The 20,007-nt window shown below is 44.8% G+C and overlaps 1 protein-coding gene across 2 annotated transcripts; it reads right to left on the minus strand.

Annotated features, from left to right (window-relative positions):
• Nucleotides 1-298: 298 nt before the first annotated feature.
• On the minus strand, nt 299-19,704 carry LOC135541723 (prostacyclin synthase-like). 2 transcript variants are annotated; one of them, XM_064968042.1, is made up of 10 exons: nt 19,576-19,704; nt 17,245-17,364; nt 16,786-16,961; nt 16,009-16,155; nt 15,657-15,784; nt 15,163-15,371; nt 12,807-12,969; nt 12,150-12,331; nt 3,806-3,957; nt 299-2,435 (listed from the first exon to the last, which is right to left on the minus strand). In XM_064968042.1, exons 1-10 carry the CDS (start codon nt 19,639-19,641, stop codon nt 2,285-2,287), a joined length of 1,494 nt encoding a protein of 497 aa, XP_064824114.1. In that variant the 5' UTR covers nt 19,642-19,704; the 3' UTR covers nt 299-2,284. The 2 variants fall into 2 exon arrangements, with proteins under 2 accessions (XP_064824114.1, XP_064824113.1); XM_064968041.1 differs by having other exon boundaries at nt 17,245-17,368; nt 19,576-19,659.
• Nucleotides 19,705-20,007: the final 303 nt, after the last annotated feature.

Below are 20,007 nucleotides of genomic sequence, written 5' to 3' on the forward strand. Positions count from 1 at the left end.
TTACTTTACGGAATTCAAAAGTTCAATTCTTGTCTTTCATAATTTGTTCCGATATACTTGGATGTGTGGTGTCAGCAGTTGTTGCAGGCATGTCAACCCTAAGTTTGCTTATATTGCCAATGAAAAATTAATAAAGCAGTTGGTAATATCAGGGGGCTCTGTGATGAATGAGCCATCTGATTCAATGAATGATGGAGCCGAGTTGGCCTTTTTCCCCAAAATGTCATTTAAGGTGCTCCAAAGCATAATACTATACATCTTTAAATAATTGATCTTTGTGTCATAGTATAGTTTGTCTTTATTTTTATTTAGTTTAGTCACGACTTCTATCACGTTTAGGTAAGACCCAGATGCAGACAGTGTAGAAGTGACGGGTTTATTACAATCACAGGCACAGGCGAAAGACAAGTCAAGGCAGGCAGGGGTCAATAATCCAGAACGGTGGGGTAAGGTACAAAACGGCAGGCAGTCTCAGGGTGGGCAGACTGGTCAAAACTGGGAAGGAATAGAAAACAGGAAACAGGCAGGAGCAGGGAAACAAATGCTGGTAGGTTCCAAGAACAAAACTAACTGCCAACAGACAAACAGAGAACACAGGTATAAATACACAGGGATAATGGGGAAGATGGGAGACACCTGGAGACAACCACAAAGACAGGTGAAACAGATCAAGGTGTGACAATTTCTTAATTTGCAGTACATTTGCCAGTCAGTTGGGCTGCCAGACTTATTTGCCATACCTTTTGCCTCATCCCTCTCAACCATACAATTTTTCAATTACTCATCAATCCAAGGGGATTTGACAGTATTTAGAGTCATTTTCTTAAATGAGTGCGGGCATATTAGTAACTGGAATAAGCAATTTCATAAATGTTTCAAGTGCAGCTCTGGTTGCTCATCATTACACACCACAGACCAGAGCATATTATTTACATCATCAACATATGAATCACTACAAAACGTATTGCATAACCTCTTATACATAATATTAGGCCCAGCTTTTGGAACTTTGGTTTTCCTAGATATGGCTATGATATTGTGATCACTACATCCTATGGATTTGAATACTGCTTTCAAGCACATAATGCACATTCTGTAGCATTAGTAAAGATGTGATCAATTCATGTTGATGATTTAATTCCTGTGCTGTTTGTAAATACCCTGGTAGGTTGACTGACAATCTGACCCAGGTTGCAGGCACTGGTTACAGTTTGAAGTTTTTTCTTGAGTGAGCAGCTTGATGATTGCCATTCAATATTTAAATCACCCAGAAAATATACCTCCCTATTCATATCACATACATTATCAAGCATTTCACACATATTAACCAGATACTGACAGTTAGCACTTGGTGGTCTATAGCAGCTTCCCACAAGAATGGGATTTAGGTGAGGGAGATGAACCTATAGCCATATTAATTCAACAGTATTTAACATTAGATCATGTCTAAGCTTTACAGAATGTGGTTCTGAATATAGACTGCAACACTGCCTCCGTTGGCATTTCTGTCTTTTTGGTAGATGTTATAGCCATGTATTGCTACCACTGTATCATCAAAGGTCTAAGTGAGTTTCAGAGATAGTCAGAATATGAATGTCATCTGTTACAAGGAAGATCACTTCATGGACCTTGTTTCTTAGGCTACATATGTTAATATGGGCTATTTTTAGCAATTTTCTGGGTCGCTTGATTGTTTGTAATGCTTTATTGAGAAGCTTATCAGAAGTAGACTTACTCATGTTATTTACATTGTAGCTGATGGTGCAGGGTGAGCTGCACAAAGTGGTCTTCCTTCTAGGGGACACCGCCTCAGTGATAACAGTGTAACTGTTTCGTGGGCACATGATTACTGCATGCAACAGCTGTAGGATAAACAGAAGTATTCGGTGCAATTAGGGGTACATCAATTAAATTACTTACATTGTGTTTACCAATGCCCCTGGGATCATGTACATTTGATGCTGCATTATGACGACTCATTGTCACAACGGTAGGAAAAGTCATTGTTTCAACACAGCCTTGAAATGCGTGGACAGAGTCCATGAGCCAAGATGATTTCGATGGTTTCCGTCATTCCTGTAGAGTATCTTCTTTTTCCAGAAGGTGTCAAAGTTATCAATATAAGTGACTCCAGCAGAGCTACAGTAGTCTTTTATCCAGATGTGTAATGCCAGCAGTCTGCTGAATCTTTTACACCCGCGGCCCTGGACCTGAAATGATTGACCGTTTTTTGGAGTCTTTTAAATCTAAAATCAGGATGGTGTGTGGGGTCAGGGGTCATGACCTAGTGCAGAGTCTTGAGTCTGTAGTGGACCTCCAGGTCTCCGTCAGGCTGGAGCATCCCGAAACCATATCGACTTGGGTTGACCGGAGGAACAGTGGCAGTCGGGTCACACAGCTCCAGGTCCAGCCGGGAGAGGACCATGAACGCAAACCTGACAGTCACAGAGAGGGGAGAGGAGCATGAGTTGAGAAAAAAAATCACACCTGAATGTATCTTTGAGTACACAGTTGAAGATCGAATGTAATCTGAATGCAGTCTGCCATGTAATACAATATTTGCATATCTCACATATGATAAAGCCTAGAGATTGCGACCCCATACTGTATGTCTACAGCTGTTCTACCACCTGCCTCTTAATCTCACTGTGGATTAGTAGGATTTGACCTTTAAACTACTAATATCTTCCACGGAAAGGCACACACATCAGCAGTTTGTGATCGTCTTCGAGGACCCCTATACGACTGCACATCGATACAGCATAAACTATAGCACTCAAAGCCGTTAATGGCCATTTCAATAATTTAGGACAAATTTAAACTCTATAGAGATACAGGTGTAGGAACTTAATTTGAGTCAGTTTGCTACAGGAAAATAATCCTACAGCAACAGGACAACAATTACTATATTGATTATAATTAATGGATATATTTGTATGGATTGATAATTTGTTTCTCAAGAGAGAAACAAGTCTGAAATTGCAAAGTGGAAATGAAAAACTTCAGAATCCTTTTTTAAACCTCAAAAACACCAAGTAAAAAAAATCCTGCATTGCTGGAAAATTTTCCTGCAACAGAGTGATCAAATTAAGATCCTACATCTGTATGTCACGTTCGTCGTATACATAATGAGCTGACCAAGGTGCAGCGTTAGTAGAGTTCCACATATTTATTAAAGTGAACCCTCAAAAAGCAAAACACTAAACGAACATTAAATTCATAGCGCACATAACACTAAACCAAAACAATATCCCACAAACGCAGGTGGGAAAAGGACCACACTAAGTATGATCCCCAATTAGAGGCAACGATCTTCAGCTGTCTCCAATTGGGAACCATACTCACACCAACATAGAAATTCTAGACTCGAACACCCCCTAGTCACGCTCTGACCTATTGCACTATAGAGAACCCCAAGGGCTCTCTATGGTCAAGGCGTGACACTGTATCAAACCTTTGACATCTAAGCAGACAGAATGATTAATATAAATAAAGAACTGATCCTGAGGAGTGGATTTGCTTAGTTGTTTTATACAGCACTACACACTACAGACACATAGCCTAAGGTAGCGATCTTGATGTGGTTGTAAATGCCTAATTAATCATTAATACCTTACTAATGAACTCATTCATTAGGGAAACATCCATCCAAAAAACGTCATGCAATAGCATAACACACGTGGAGCGGTTTGGATGTACTAAGCATAGTGTGAGGTAACCTGCCTCCGGATCTGATTGTGCTGTCTTGCCAACTCCTATGGTCATTGTCAATAACAACAGGTGGAGAATGTCATATTATACTCACTGTTTGATGCCACTGACTGCAAAGTGTCTCCCAACACACATGTTCTTGTCTGCACCCCATGGCATGGTGTAATATTTCAGTCTCTCCCCATCCTTATAGAACTTCTTCTTCTCTGTCCCGTCTGCGTTTAGGAAGCGGTCATATTGAAATGTCTGTAAAGCAGAGAAGAAGAAAAGACAAGTTAATTTGATGAGGACACAGAGGTGCTACAGAACAGTGCTGTGATGACACAGAGGTGCTACAGAACAGTGCTGTGATGACACAGAGGTGCTACAGAACAGTGCTATGATGACACAGAGGTGCTACAGAACAGTGCTGTGATGACATAGAGGTGCTACAGGACAGTGCTGTGATGACACAGAGGTGCTACAGAACAGTGCTGTGATGACACAGAGGTGCTACAGGACAGTGCTGTGATGACACAGAGGTGCTACAGAACAGTGCTGTGATGACACAGAGGTGCTACAGAACAGTGAGTGGTAGAGTGATGCTGCATCATCCTCACTCCACAAGTACGCACGCACACACACACACACTTAAATACACACGCACTCACACGCGCACGTACGCACACACACACTGTATAGACACGCTCAGCTGGCTACTGCCATCACACTAGGGAATAATTCAAAGGTATTTTGAAATGAATGAATCTCGGATCCACCTGGTAGTCAATAGACCAGAATAACTAAGTAATGTGGAGGTTAAGGTTAAAGACACTGTCACGCAGTCATTGTATTATGTCATGACGTTGGGCTCTTTGGGTATAGCAACCCCATCCCCCTCTCCCTGCCTCCCCCTTGCCTCCTTCAACTAGGCTGCTGTGGTCAGAGGTCGTAAATTCCTGAGAGGATCTCCTCACACATAGTAGAGAGAGAGTAAACTTTCAAAGAGGACAAAGGAAATCCTTCCACCTCACAGAACTTGAGGTACGAACAAATTTCATGTTCTGGAGAAAGTATAAAAGATCGGTGAAGAATCCAGCTGCAAACTGGTCCGTTTGTCACAACTTGGGGAAGCTCATGGGAGACGGTGTGGCCACATTACCATAACACTGTTTATATAATAGCCTCAGATATGAGGTTTACATCAAATTGTTGTATACGATGAATGAGTGAGTATGATACTGTTTGTATAATTGTGTAATATGATTTTAGACTGTTTAATGAAGAAAAATACAATTCCCTTTTGATTTAAACTAAATCAGAGGACTGCCCCTGAGCTCAGTTAGGGTCAGGCATCCTGGGACAGCTCCTTTTCTGCCATTCCGAATAAATCCCAACTTTGAGAAATTATCAACAGACCAAGCTTACCTCAATTACGAGAGGGCTAAAGGTTGCAGACCATGTTTTTCTCCATTAGGAGGACAAAGGTTGTAAACCATTGCTGAATCTTTTAACCATACCAGATGGTTAAACTCTTAGACTATCGATAACGACAGAATAAGAACAAGTCTTTGATACTAATTACTAGTCTGCAGCTAGGAATTCGGTATCATTGAACACGAAGAACGACAACCGCCAAAACACCCATTCTATAACGAATGTCACTTTGAACTATCCTGTCACGGTTCATGAATCCACTGCCTCCCTTTCTCTTTCTCTCTCTCTCTCCCGTGTTTGTGTGGGCGTGGTTCCCAATCTCGGCCTGATTGCCTGCGCCAGCTGGAACCACTTATCTTCCCTTTATATGTTCTGTTACCAGTGTTTCTTGTTGTCAGATCGTTGTTTCTTCCCTGAGGTTGTGTCGTGTGTCCGTGCTCTTCTCTTGTGTGGATTATCTGCTATCTCCTTCCTACTCATCTGGACACACTCCCCTGGTTTTCTCAGCACGTTATCATCGGAAGAGGTGCCCGAGTCCCTGGGTCGGACTCCGTCTGAGTACAGTCTGTCTGTCATGTTGCTGCTGTGAACTACATTCATTAAACCATCGTTGCTTGCATCTTGCATCCGCCTCTGTATTGTTACAGAATGATCTGACCAGACCATGGATGCAGCGAGTTCAACGAGTCTGACCGAATTCCTTTCCCGCAGTATCACGAGAATGGATCAACAAGAGGAGAACATCTCCAGCACAGGTCGGGCAGTACAAGCCCTTGCGACGCAGGTATCCCAGCTGACCCAACAATTGCAACATCTGAGGGGTTCCGCTGCGCCACCTACACCGGCAGTTCAACCCGTCCCGCCAGAGTCGGATTCCCAGCTAGAGCCACGGCTACCGACACCAGAGGGTTATTCAGGTGATCCTGACTATTGCAGAGTTTTTCTTACGAGATGTTCCATGCATTTCTCGTTGCAGCCACGGACCTTCAACCGTGAACAGTCTAAGGTAGCATTCGTACTCACACTGCTATCAGGCAAAGCGGCTCTCTGGGGAACGGCGGTGTGGGCGAACCAGGACCCATGCTGCACCTCTTTCCAGACACTCTCCGAGGAGATGAGAAGGGTCTTCGATCGGGCCGTGGCGGGTAGGGAGACGGCCAGACTACTCGCTGACCTTCGCCAAGGAGACCATTCAGTATCGGAATACTCCATCCAATTCCGCACTCTGGCCGCTGAGTGTCAGTGGAACGAGGAGGTGCAGTGGGACATGTTCCTGCATGGGCTGGAGGACCGGATCCAGAAGGAGATTTATGTTCTGGACCTTCCCAGGAGTTTAAATGGACTAGTGGAACTAGCCTTGAGGGTCGACGCTCGTCTGAGTCGTATTGGCCGCCGAGCATGCCCTAACAGACCGTATAACGACACGGAGGGCTGGCATGCCAGCGGCGGGAACACGGCCAGTTCAGCCTCCGCTCACGAACCCATGCAGCTGGGGAGATCTCGCCTCTCCCGGGAAGAGAGGGAGAGGCGGAGATCCCAAGGACTCTGTCTCTACTGTGGTAGAGCGGGCCACTTTATCCACTCCTGCCCGGTAAAAGATCAGGCCCGGTAGTAAACATGAGGCTACTATCGGGTGGGGTCACCACAGAGAAGACCTCATCATCTACTCTCCTCCCGGTAAGACTAAGATGGGCCACCCACACGCACGACACCCAAGCCTTACTGGACTCAGGAGCAGAGGGTAATTTCATGGACTTCAAGCTCGCTCACAAACTCCAGATCCCTAACACCTCACTCACGCACAAGATATCCGTCAACGCTCTCAATGGTCAAGAACTCCCCAACATTTCTCACACCACTGAACCTATCACACTCATCACTTCTGGCAATCACACTGAGACACTATCATTCCTACTCATGGACTCACCCCTTGCACCATTAGTTCTCGGCCACCCTTGGCTCACCCAACACAACCCCAGAGTTGACTGGGGTCATAACTCTATATCCATGTGGAGTAACAAGTGTCTTGAGTCCTGTTTAGTGTCTGCTTGTTCGTCTGTGTCTGATTCTGTGTTTCTAGAGGAGGCAGTGGATTTGTCTAACGTGCCCGTTGAATACCTCGACCTGAAGGAGGTGTTCAGTAAGTCCCGTGCTGCTTCTCTTCCTCCGCATCGTCCCTATGACTGTGCAATAGAATTATTGCCAGGTGAGTCTCCGCCTAAAGGCAAGTTATATTCACTCTCTGTTCCTGAGAGGGAGGCTATGGAGAGATACATCTCTGGTTCTCTGGCATCTGGATTTATTCGTCCTTCCTCTTCTCCAGCGGGGGCGGGGTTCTTCTTTGTGGGGAAGAAGGACGGATCTCTGCGTCCTTGCATTGATTACCGTGGGTTGAATAACATCACAGTGAAGAATACCTATCCCTTACCGTTGATGTCCTCAGCCTTTGAAAGGTTACAGGGAGCATCCGTGTTCACTAAGTTGGATTTACATAATGCATATCATTTGGTTCGCATAAGGGAGGGGGACGAATGGAAGACCGCGTTTAACACCCCCAGAGGGCACTTCGAATATTTGATCATGCCTTTTGGGCTATCCAACTCCCCAGCGGTTTTCCAGGCACTCGTCAATGACGTGCTGAGAGATATGATTGATCAGTTCATATATGTTTACCTGGATGACATACTGATTTTTTCTTCTTCTCTCCAGGAACACGTTCAGCACGTCAGACGAGTGCTTCAGAGGTTGTTGGAGAATGGACTTTTTGTCAAGGCGGAGAAATGCATTTTTCATGCACAATCCGTTCCATTCCTAGGTTACATCATCTCGACTGAAGGTATTCGCATGGATCCTGACAAGGTTAAGGCTGTGGTGGATTGGCCAAGCCCAGATTCCCGTAAGGCCCTACAGAGGTTTCTGGGATTCGCCAATTTCTACCGGCGTTTCGTTCGCAACTTTAGCCAGATAGTCGCTCCTCTTACTGCCTTAACCTCCCCAGAGTGACGTTCAGGTGGTCCGATACAGCCGAGGCTGCATTCGCCAAACTCAAGAGCCGCTTTGTTTCGGCTCCCATCCTCATAGCTCCCGATCCCTCGCGTCAGTTCGTGGTGGAGGTGGACGCTTCAGAGGTGGGGGTAGGTGCGGTACTTTCCCAACGTTCCTCTTCTGACGACAAGATGCACCCTTGCGCGTTCCTTTCCCATCGGTTATCACCTGCGGAACGCAACTACGACATTGGCAACAGAGAGTTGTTGGCAGTGAAGTTAGCACTGGAGGAGTGGCGCCATTGGTTAGAGGGTTCGGGGTACCTTTTATAGTTTGGACCGATCACAAGAATTTGGAATATATCAGAACCGCCAAGCGACTCAACTCCAGGCAGGCGCGGTGGGCACTCTTTTCGGACGTTTTGACTTCTCTCTCTCGTATCGCCCGGGTTCCAAGAATGTCAAACCCGATTCCCTTTCTCGCATTTTTGACCATTCCGAACGCCCATCCACTCCCGAGTGCATCATACCCGGGACCCTAGTGGTCTCCACACTCACATGGGAGGTTGAATCGAGGGTCAAAACGGCCTTAGAAGGGGTAACGCCTCCGCCCGGTTGCCCGCCTAATCGGTTGTTTGTGCCGGAGGGGTGTCGGTCCGATGTTATTCGGTGGGGGCACTGCTCCAACGTAGCGTGTCATCCAGGAGTCAGCCGCACTAGCTTTTGGTTAAGCAACGCTTTTGGTGGCCACTGATGGCTCGTGACATTCACAGTTTTGTCTTGGCTTGCTCGGTTTGTGCCACTGGGAAGACTTCTAATCGACCCCAGATGGGTTACTCCAACCGCTGTTGGTCCCTTCGAGACCCTGGTCCCACATCGCGCTAGATTTTGTTACCGGCCTCCCGCCCTCCCAGGGCAAGACGGTTGTTTTGACCGTGGTGGACCGGTTCTCGAAGGCGGCTCATTTTATTCCCTTGCCTAAATTACCATCTGCCAAGGAGACAGCGGTAACTGTCGTGGATCACGTCTTTCGCTTACATGGCCTGCCGATGGACGTAGTTTCTGACCGGGGCCCCAATTTGTGTCCAAGTTTTGGCAAGAGTTTTGTAGGTTACTGGGAGCGAGTGTCAGCCTGTCTTCAGGGTTTCATCCCCAGAGCAACGGTCAAACGGAGAGAGCCAACCAAGATTTGGAGAGAGTGTTGCGATGTTTGGTTTCTAAGAATCCCTCTTCCTGGAGTCAACAACTCTCTATGGTTGAGTACGCTCACAATTCGTTGCCAGTGGCAGCCACGGGTCTCTCTCCGTTTGAATGTAGTTTAGGTTACCAGCCACCCATCTTTCCCAGTACGGAGTCCGAGGTCACTGTTCCCTCCGCTCACGCTTTCATCCAGAGGTGCCGTCACGCATGGAGCAGAGCCTGTGAGACTCTTCTCCGGGTGGGGGCGCGCACCAAGGCTAAGGCCGATCGCCACCGGTCGAAGCCTCCGGTATACGTCGTTGGCCAAAGAGTGTGGCTTTCTACTAAGAACATTCCACTCCGATCCGTTTCGAACAAGCTTGCCCCCAAATTTATCGTTCAAAGTCACCAGGATCATTAGTCCGGTGGCGGTCCGGCTCAAGCTTCCTCCGGCGTATAGGAGAATTCATCCTACCTTTCATGTGTCTAAAATAAAACCTGTGTTTCAGGCACGGTCCCGGTTCCCCCGCCGCCACGACTTGTTGATGGGGAAACCACCTTTTCTGTCAATCGTATTTTGGACTCTAGAAGGAGGGGACGCGGATTCCAGTACCTGGTGGACTGGGAGGGTTACGGCCCGGAGGAGAGAAGTTGGGTACCTGCTAGGGACATTCTGGATCACTCCCTTATCGATGATTTCAATCGACAGGTAAATTCGCCTGGGAATGCCAAGAGGCGTTCCTAGGGGGGGGTATTGTCACGGTTCATGAATCCACTGCCTCCCTTTCTCTTTCTCTCTCTCTCTCGTGTTTGTGTGGGCGTGGTTCCCAATCTCGGCCTGATTGCCTGCGCCAGCTGGAACCACTTATCTTCCCTTTATATGTTCTGTTACCAGTGTTTCTTGTTGTCAGATCGTTGTTTCTTCCCTGAGGTTGTGTCGTGTGTCCGTGCTCTTCTCTTGTGTGCTGTGCTCCTTCCTACTCATCTGGACACACTCCCCTGGTTTTCTCAGCACGTTATCATCGGAAGAGGCGCCCGAGTCCCTGGGTCGGATTCCGTCTGAGTACAGTCTGTCTGTCATGTTGCTGCTGTGAACTACATTCATTAAACCATCGTTGCTTGCATCTTGCATCCGCCTCTGTATTGTTACATATCCCCTCTAACCAAGACAGAGAGAGGGAGGGGAGACAATTCTACGAAAGACACAAACTTTTCACCAGCGATCAAGACGACACACGGAGCGTAAATATATATATTGATTGCAATTGTTCCCGAATGAGTGAGCGTTCATGTGTAAAGGATTAGCATTTCAATTGTTATAATTATCACTCTGTAGTGACTTCTTAGTCGACCCCCGCTTCCCCTTTTGTCTAACAAGTCGCCATGCCGGTTTAGCCCACTAAGGCAAATTCTCCTATCATTACATTTACCTTGTTTGTTTGTTTGTTTATGCATTTCTGTGAATTACTTCGTTAGTAATAAATAAATGATTTAAGACAATTGATGTATGGATGACTCATAGTGAAGACTGGGTTCGTGCAGATAACCAACTATTTACAACGTTTGGAATGAGACTAACATGAGGTAAAGTAAATAATTAATTAATTCAAAGACTAATTGATCAGATAAAATATCTGAAAAGTTATTTTAGGAAATGATAACTTTGTAATCTGAATATTTTTCCTTGGTGCCCCGACTTCCTAGTTAATTAGTTACGTGATTAATCAGTTGATCGCATAGTAACTAACTTTGATAAATACTTTTATTTATTTATTTATTTTATTTCACCTTTATTTAACCAGGTAGGCAAGTTGAGAACAAGTTCTCATTTGCAATTGCGACCTGGCCAAGATAAAGCAAAGCAGTTCGACACACAACGACACAGAGTTACACATGGAGCAAAACAAACATACAGTCAATAATACAGTATAAACAAGTCTATATACGATGTGAGCAAATGAGGTGAGATAAGGGAGGTAAAGGCAAAAAAAGGCCATGGTGGCAAAGTAAATACAATATAGCAAGTAAAACACTGGAATAGTAGATTTGCAATGGAAGAAAGTGCAAAGTAGAAATAAAAATAATGGGGTGCAAAATAAATAAATTAATTAAATACAGTAGGGAAAGAGGTAGTTATTTGGGTTAAAATATAGGTGGGCTATGGAAAGGTGCAGTAATCTGTGAGCTGCTCTGACAGTTGGTGCTTAAAGCTAGTGAGGGAGATAAGTGTTTCCAGTTTCAGAGCTTTTTGTAGTTCGTTCCAGTCATAGGCAGCAGAGAACTGGAAGGAGAGGCGGCCAAAGAAAGAATTGGTTTTGGGGGTGACCAGAGAGATATACCTGCTGGAGCGTGTGCTACAGGTGAGAGATGCTATGGTGACCAGCGAGCTGAGATAAGCGGGGACTTTACCTAGCAGGGTCTTGTAGATGACATGGAGCCAGTGGGTTTGGCGACGATTATGAAGCGAGGGCCAGCCAACGAGAGCGTACAGGTCGCAATGGTGGGTAGTATATGGGGCTTTGGTGACAAAACGGATTGCACTGTGATAGACTGCATCCAATTTGTTGAGTAGGGTATTGGAGGCTATTTTGTAAATGACATCTCCAAAGTCGAGGATTGGTAGGATGGTCAGTTTTGCAAGGGTATGTTTGGCAGCATGAGTGAAGGATGCTTTCAGTCTTCAGTTAATGATAGTAAAGACACAACATTTAGATTCATTGTATTAACAGGTGGTGGATTAGACTGAATAGTAATGTCAAATGCATCTGTATACTGGTATGCTTCCAGTGCTTAGATTATTATGGCATTATTTCAACACCAACTGGGTGTTTGACAGGTAACCGTATTGTGCTGTATCACCTGTGGGTCGTGGTGTATCTGAGGGTCCATCTGCGGGCTGAGGAAGGGGAACAGACACACCCTGTCCCCCTGTCTGAGGTGGTACTCCTGTCCACTGGCCAGACGAAGGGTCGTGTTCTGGATCACCTCTCTGTTGATGAGGGCAGCAGCAGTCAGACGCAGAGTCTCGCTCAGAACACTGTCTTTGATTGGGGAAAGGTATCATACACATGATGAGAGAGGGTTGCGAGTGTGTGGGAGTGAAGGAGCTCATATTCATTACGTTTGGCCCAGATTGGTTTATAATGTAAAGTCAACTCCAGTAGTAGACAATGACCATAGGAGTTAGCTATAGCACAAACAGACCTGGCACCAGGCTACATAATCATAACACTAGAGGTATTTCCTTCTGGAAAACTGTGGATACATAAGAAGGGGATAATATCACATCATAACTTCATTAAACCACTGTTAAAAACATTATATTTATCCATCTTTACTTATTCAGCTCTCTGAATCTCTTTCATTTTTTCACTGGTTATCCCCCCCAGTTCAGAGCTTCAGTTCAATATTTTACAGCATGTCTTTGGCTGGCTGGCAGAGCTAGGCAGAGAGCCCTGAGAGCTCTGAGGTGGAAGAGACAGCGAGTGAATAATAGAGGTTGCCTGGGGCTCTTACCAAAAACAGGTGTGCTGTGGTGCTCCAGTGTGTCCAGAAGGTGGTGCTGTAGGGAGCCGTCCTGCAGAGCCAGGCCTCTGAGCTCCTCCTTCACTGCTCTCATGGCCTCAGGGTTGGTGAGCAGGAAGCCCAGCAGCCAGAAGGCAGCAGGCCCAGCGTTACCCTGGAATAAAACACAACACAGACCCAGTCAGTTCAGAAACAGCAGAGGTATTACAGAGCAGAACTTTAAGGTTAGACAAATCCAACACAGCACTTACTCTGAGTCCATCAAAGACAGTGAACCCATTACAAAGCATGATGTTGCAGTTATACTGCAAGGTTATACAAAGCAGACAAATCAGAGTACATATACTGTACTCTTTGAACACACTGCCAGAAGCCTCAATGAGAAAATGGAAGTGTGTTTGGAGAAATCTACACACGGATGTTCTCTTTCCCCCCCTTTTCTCTATCTTTTATTCTCTCTTTTAGTCCTTCCTTACATCATGGTACTGCGGCCTTTAGAGCTGTCAGGTCTGTGTAAACCGGGTGGTCAAAGTCTACAGAGGGCTGAGAAGTCTGTCTGAACAGTCAGACGATAATTACTGTCGGTTCAGGGAGCCTCTCTCTTCACCATTTCCTCTCACAGGTCAGGTCTTCACTGATCCAATGACAGCCAGGGCTAATGCAAGGCAAAGACGAGGTCCAGTGGCTCTCTGAGTGACTCACTGGCCTGTCCCATCACAGATCCCATATGATGAACACTAGGCTCCACAAACTGGAAGGCTTCATCTCAGTTTACTTTAGGGGGAACGTAGGAGTCTTACAGTATAAATAGTCAATGAATATGCTGCATGTTCTTACTGACATTTTAGTTTTTTCCTGCAAATCAAGAATAAATCAAGATTCAAAAACTTGGAATTCCAATTGAAAATTCACTGGTGTACACAGTAAGACACTTTGTTTCCTCCTCAACTCTTCGGAGTGTGTATTTGTGTACTGGTGTAGTTGTGTTGACAGCAGGGGAGCAGTCGAGTGTGTGATGGACTGAATATGACACTAGCTCAGAGATTCACTGGGCTGTGGAACTGCCTCCACCCCAATCCCCAACGACACATACAGAGCCATAAACATAAAGCTCTCATAACTATGTTGCAATACATTTTTATATTTTGTATCAACATGAGAGCATGTTGGGTGTAAAGCATGTGATGAAGCATTTGCGATGGAAGAGACTGAAATTCAGTCAGTATTGTATTTTACACCCCTAGGAAGCCTACCTCTTCTCTGTGTGACTGGTCATGACAGAAACTACAACACACTACCTTCTTCTCACCCTCAGTTCTAATATGTTTCAGTGGTGCTCCTCTTCCTGGACCTGTCTAACTGTGACTGGGCCAGATTCCCAGCAGAACAAACATCAATAAGCAGGATACACTGATGCTAAGAGACAAGCTGCCCTCTCCTATCCCAGCCTGGCAAGGGATTCAAGGTCCCCAGAGACAGAGGTACCATCTAGGCCAAGGACTCTCTAGCACTCCCCTGGTCTGAGTAGGCCGACTAGGGCTCCAGTGCTCCAGGCTGAACAGAGCATCAAAAGTGCCAAAGGGAGCAGAGAGGGCCTGGTACAAATGGCACCTGCGCGTCTTTGCTGCTCTGAAACTTATGGTGAAACAAGTGCCAGACAGACAGACAGACAGACAGACAGACAGACAGCACACTCGCTCACCCATCTGGCCACACAGTGCAACAACAGCTCATTCATCACAACTCGTTGGGACTGGTTTGAGGAAGGAAGCCACAAGGAACCTGTTATTAAACCACCTTTGGAGCTCATGAATATAGAGTTGGAGACAACTTCATTGCTGTGATCTATATTGGATTTTGACATCAACATTTACAGATGATACCTCTAAATTGTCCTTAAATTTGCACACTCGGCCTAATTTCTTGATCTCATTTTGAGAACATATTCTGATGCCTCAGATGTATTCTGACACATTTGTCCATTTCTGTTTGAAATTAGACAGGTTGGTTTGGGTGTCCTGCCAACTCTTCTTTTTTCCACAGAGGGCTGTGATCTGTGCTGTTCTGGAATGTGTGGAGCCATTGTCTAAGACAACACATAACTCCAAACAGGTGCCATGGAAACACATTAATGGAAACCTTTTTCACATTCATTACTTCTCACATAATGGCATCATGAGTCAACTGTGCTGACATGGACGTTATGAGTCATTGGGAGAGAAAAACCCTATGAACTCATTCATGCCAGGGCCACTAGTAGCAAAGAAGGCACAGGAAGACAAGGTGTATTTGGTCATCGGGGTGTGTCAGAACATTGTGTGAAAGGATTAGTCTGTTCTTCTGTCACCTGGGTGGCCCAGAGCTGAAGCAGCATGACTCGTCTCTGCATCTCTGTGTCCACTCCTTCCCTCTGTAGATGCCTGAGGTAACTCTGCTGCCAGGAGCTGCTGTCTGACCCATGATCTATGCTCTCTGACCCCTTTCCTCTGCTCAGCCATGCTGGGGACAGCAGCTCCCACAGTCGCTCCTGGGACAGGCTTGCTGTCCTCTTCTCCTCTATCGACATAGAGAGAGAGAGACACAGGTTAGAGAAGCCAGATCACACACAGAGAGACAGGCAGACAGATAAACAGGCAGACAGAGAAACAGATAAACAGAGATATGTACACAGAGAGACAGGCAGGCAGAGAGATGTAAACAGAGACAGCTACATAGAAAGACAGGCAGACAGAGAGACAGGTACAGAGAAACAACTGGTGTTTATGAATAGATAAATACTGTATACAAATGAGTAATGTATGACTACATATTGTACATTAGATTAAGCTCTATGTTATGTACCTTGCTTAAGGGTTGAACGAGCCAGTTTTGTGAGAAGACCATCGAACTTGCGGAACTCTTTGTAGACAGCAGCGAGTTCAGTGACGTTGTTGCTTTTCTCTGTACCAAAGAGTGTGAGATACCCAGCCCTATAAGGACAGAAATAAGTGTAACTCTTGTGTAAGAGTAGGTATTAACTCTTGTGTGTAAGAGTTATGCAATTTGGTCTAGGCATGATACTCTAATTTGACCCTAAATTAACCCCCAGGCCAGTGACCCTGAAACATTTCTGATGTTACCTGAAGAGCAGGATGACTATTAACACATGTAGAGTAGCTGGCTAGCACAGACATCATTTAGTTCTGTTTTTTACCTGAAGAGCAGGCTGTAACAGAGGCTGAAAAGTCCATCCTGCCTCCACTCTGCTGGGCTACAGCTCCTCTCCTCTTCCCTTAGCAGGGTCTGGAGGTGGAGGTGCATGCTGCTGCTCAGTCTGGCCAGGCTGGGGCCCTGGAAGTGCCTGGACAGGGATATGATGGAGAGGACAGATTATTGCTACAACTTGTTAACACAGATGGAATTAGATGAATGTGCATGTAGTCTTCTGGTGGAGATGAATGTCTTATTAGTTAGAATATAAGAAAATAGAAAATAAACTATTGTCCTTGACAGGGAACTGTACATTACGGTGTGAGGTCAGGTGTGTGTGGATAGGTGTGAGATCAGGTGTGTTTGGATAGGTGTGAGATCAGGTGGGTGTGGACAGGTGTGAGGTCAGGTGTGAGGTCAAGTGTGAGATCATGTGTGTGGATAGGTCAGGTGTGAGGTCATGGGTGTTTGTGGATAGGTGTGAGGTCAAGTGTGAGGTCATGTATGTGTGGATAGGTGTAAAGTCAGGTGTGAGGTCATGTGTGTGTGGATAGGTGTGAGGTCAGGTGTGAGGTCATGTGTGTGTGTAGATAGGTGTGAGTTCAGGTGTGAGGTCAAGTGTGAGTTCAAGTGTGAGGTCATGTATGTGTGGATAGGTGTGAGGCCAGGTGTGAGGTCATGTGTGTGTGGATAGATGTGAGTTCAAGTGTGAGGTCATGTGTGTGTGGATAGGTGTGAGTTCAGGTGTGAGGTCATGTGCATACAGGTCTAGAACACCTACTGTTCCATCCAGGCTCTCTCTGTGTCTGGGTTGTGATTGGGGAGTTTCAGGTTGAAGATCCTCTGCTTCAGGACCTGGGCATAGCGGCTGAAGTCCAGAGAGGCTGTGTCATCGAGGACTGCGTCATAAGAGTTAGGGTCCAGCAGTACGGTGATGTAATGACCACAAACACGCACCTGGAAGACATTATTTCAAACGTTAAAGTCATGGCATTGTCTATGCACGACTGTCAGTCACATTACACATTATAATAGTATTGTTTGTGAAAGCAAAAGCAATGTCAATTGGAGATGCACATAGCACTAGATGCCATAAAGATAAAAGAAGCGTTTGAAAGTCAAATAACTTCTACAGGTTCACAGCAACCCTTTCTATGTCAGTAACAAAGACATAAAGAAAGTGTTGAAGATTGACGAGGTACACAGGTACCTGGTCACAAAAATGTATAGAGAATCTTACCGTAAAAATGTCACCATGTTTTTGTTTCATCCGTGTTAGGAACTTTGCAGCATCTTTTCCAAACTCCAGGGCGTGACCCAGCCATGGAATAAAGCCTTTGACTAATGGTGGCTCATTTTTCTTTCTGGGAGAAACAAACATACAGTTGCCAACCAAGATGAACACTTCACCTCCCACACAAAACCAACTGGTTTCAGGGCTACAGTTCGGGAGATGCCCTAAAGTAGTTGAATTTGTGGGCTGTTCTTGAGCTGTTCTTGTCTATTAATATCCTGTATCATGTCATGTTTTATGTTTTGTGTGGACTCCAGGAAGAGTAGCTGCTGCATTATAGAGATCCTAATAAATACCAAAAAAATGACTAACAATAGTATTGCAGTGTAGACATATGACATAGGATTAACAATGGGTTTTGACTAACCATATAATCATGGTCTAATGGTCTACGCTGCATGTTCAAGAATGTTGTATATTCAGTGAGACATGTATAACCCTGACATTCTTTTCATGAATTGATTTCTGTGTAGAAAGTCAATCTCTTTGTAACTGAGGAAGTAAGACATTTGTTACGATTTTCACAGCAATGTTCAATATTAGGAAGAGAACACGTTTACAATATAACTTAAATATACAGTTGAAGTCGGAAGTTGACATACACTTAGGTTAGAGTCATTAAAACTCGTTTTTCAACCACTCCACAAATGTCTTGTTAACAAACTATCGTTTTGGCAAGTCGGCTAGGACATCTACTTTGTGCATGACACAAGTCACTTTTCCAACAATTGTTATCAGACAGATTACTTCACTTATAATTCACTGTATCACAATTCCAGTGGGTCAGAAGTTTACATACACTAAGTTGAATGTGCCTTCAAACAGCTTGGGAAATTCCAGAAAATGATGTCTTGGTTTTAGAAGCTTCTGATAGAATAATTGACATCATTCAAGTTAATTGGAGATGTACCTGTGGATGTATTTCAAGGACTACCTTCAAATTCAGTGTCTCTTTGCTTGATATCATGGGAAAATCAAAATAAATCAGCCAAGACCTCAGAAAAATAATTGTAGACCTCCACAAGTCTGATTCATCCTTGGGAGCAATTTCCAAACGCCTGAAGGTACCACGTTCATCTGTACAAACAATAGTACGCAGCCGTCATACCTCTCAGGAAGGAGACACGTTCTGTCTCCTAGACATGAACGTACTTTGATGCGAATAGTGCAAATCAATCCCATAACAACAGCAAAGGACCTTGTGAAGATGCTGGAGGAAACAGGTACAAAGGTATCTATATCCACAGTAAAACGAGTCCAATATCAACATAACCTGAAAGGCCACTCAGCAAGGAAGAAGCCCCTTCTTCAAAACCACCATAAAAAAGCCAGACTACTGTTTGCAACTGCACATGGGTATGAAGATCGTACTTTTTTTTTAGAAATGTCCCCTGGTCTGATGAAACAAAAATAAAACTGTTTGGCCATAATGACCATCGTTATGTTTGGAGGAAGAAGGGGGAGGCTTGCAAGCTGAAGAACACCATCCCAAATGTGAAGCACAGGGTTGGCAGCATCATGTAGTGGTGGTGTTTTGATGCAGGAGGGACTGGTGCACTTCACAAAATAGATGGCATCATGAGGGAGGGAAGTTATGTGGATATATTGAAGCAATATCTCAAGACATCAGTCAGGAAGTTAAAGCTTTGTCGCAAATGAGTCTTCCAAATGGACAATGTCCCCAAGCATACTTCCAAAGTTGTGGCAAAATGGCTTAAGGACAACAAAGTCAAGGTATTGGAGTGGCCATCACAAAGCCCTGACCTCAATCCTATAGAAAATGTGTGGGCAGAACTGAAAAAGCGTGTGCGAGCAACGAGGCCTACAAACCTGACTCAGTCACACCAGCTCTGTCAAGAGGAATGGGCCACAATTCACCCAACTTATTGTAAGAAGCTTGTGGAAGGCTACCCGAAATGTTTGCCCAAATTTATAGGCAATGCTACCAAATACTAATTGAGTGTATGTAAACTTCTGACCCACTTGGAATGTGATGAAAGAAAAAGAAAAAGCTGAAATAAACCATTCTCTCTAATATTATTCTGACATTTCACATTCTTAAAATAAAGTGGTGATCCTAACTGACCTAAGACAGGGAATTTTCACTAGGATTAGATGTCAGGAATAGTGAAAAACTGAGTTTAAATGTATTTGGCTAAGGTGTATGTAAACTTCCGACTTCAACTGTATCAAGTTACATTGACAAATTACACCTACATTATTTATAATGTTTTGTTTTGCAATCCAAATGTTCAAGAAATATGAAGAACAATTTACCTTGTGCGGGAAGAGTAAAGCATGATGAGAGCAAGCAGACCACTGAACATTAAAAGTATAATCCATAACATTTTCTCTGTTAAAAAAGAGATTAACAGTGTCATGTGTTCCTCTGGAGATGTGGGCTTTATAGTCAAGTGGCAGCCCTATAGTAGAACAGAGGCGTGGGGTGGAGGTGGGCGGGGTTGGTGACAGGTGTGTGTCATCGTAGTTTCTCTCTGTCAGTGGAGCTCTACCAACATGTTGTCTGCATGACAACAAGGGAACTGAAACGAAAATCCTCCGTAAGTATTTCTCAAGAATGATTCAAACATATATATAAGAGGGCTTTGGTCATTCTCTGCAGATGTTCCTAACAGAAAAGTGAATTGTCTTAAAAATCTCCTTACTGTTGTGTGTGAAAAAAGGTCATACTTTATGTTCTAAAATCCC

Source organism: Oncorhynchus masou, chromosome 6 (assembly GCF_036934945.1).
Source record: "Oncorhynchus masou masou isolate Uvic2021 chromosome 6, UVic_Omas_1.1, whole genome shotgun sequence".
NCBI lineage: Eukaryota > Metazoa > Chordata > Actinopteri > Salmoniformes > Salmonidae > Oncorhynchus > Oncorhynchus masou.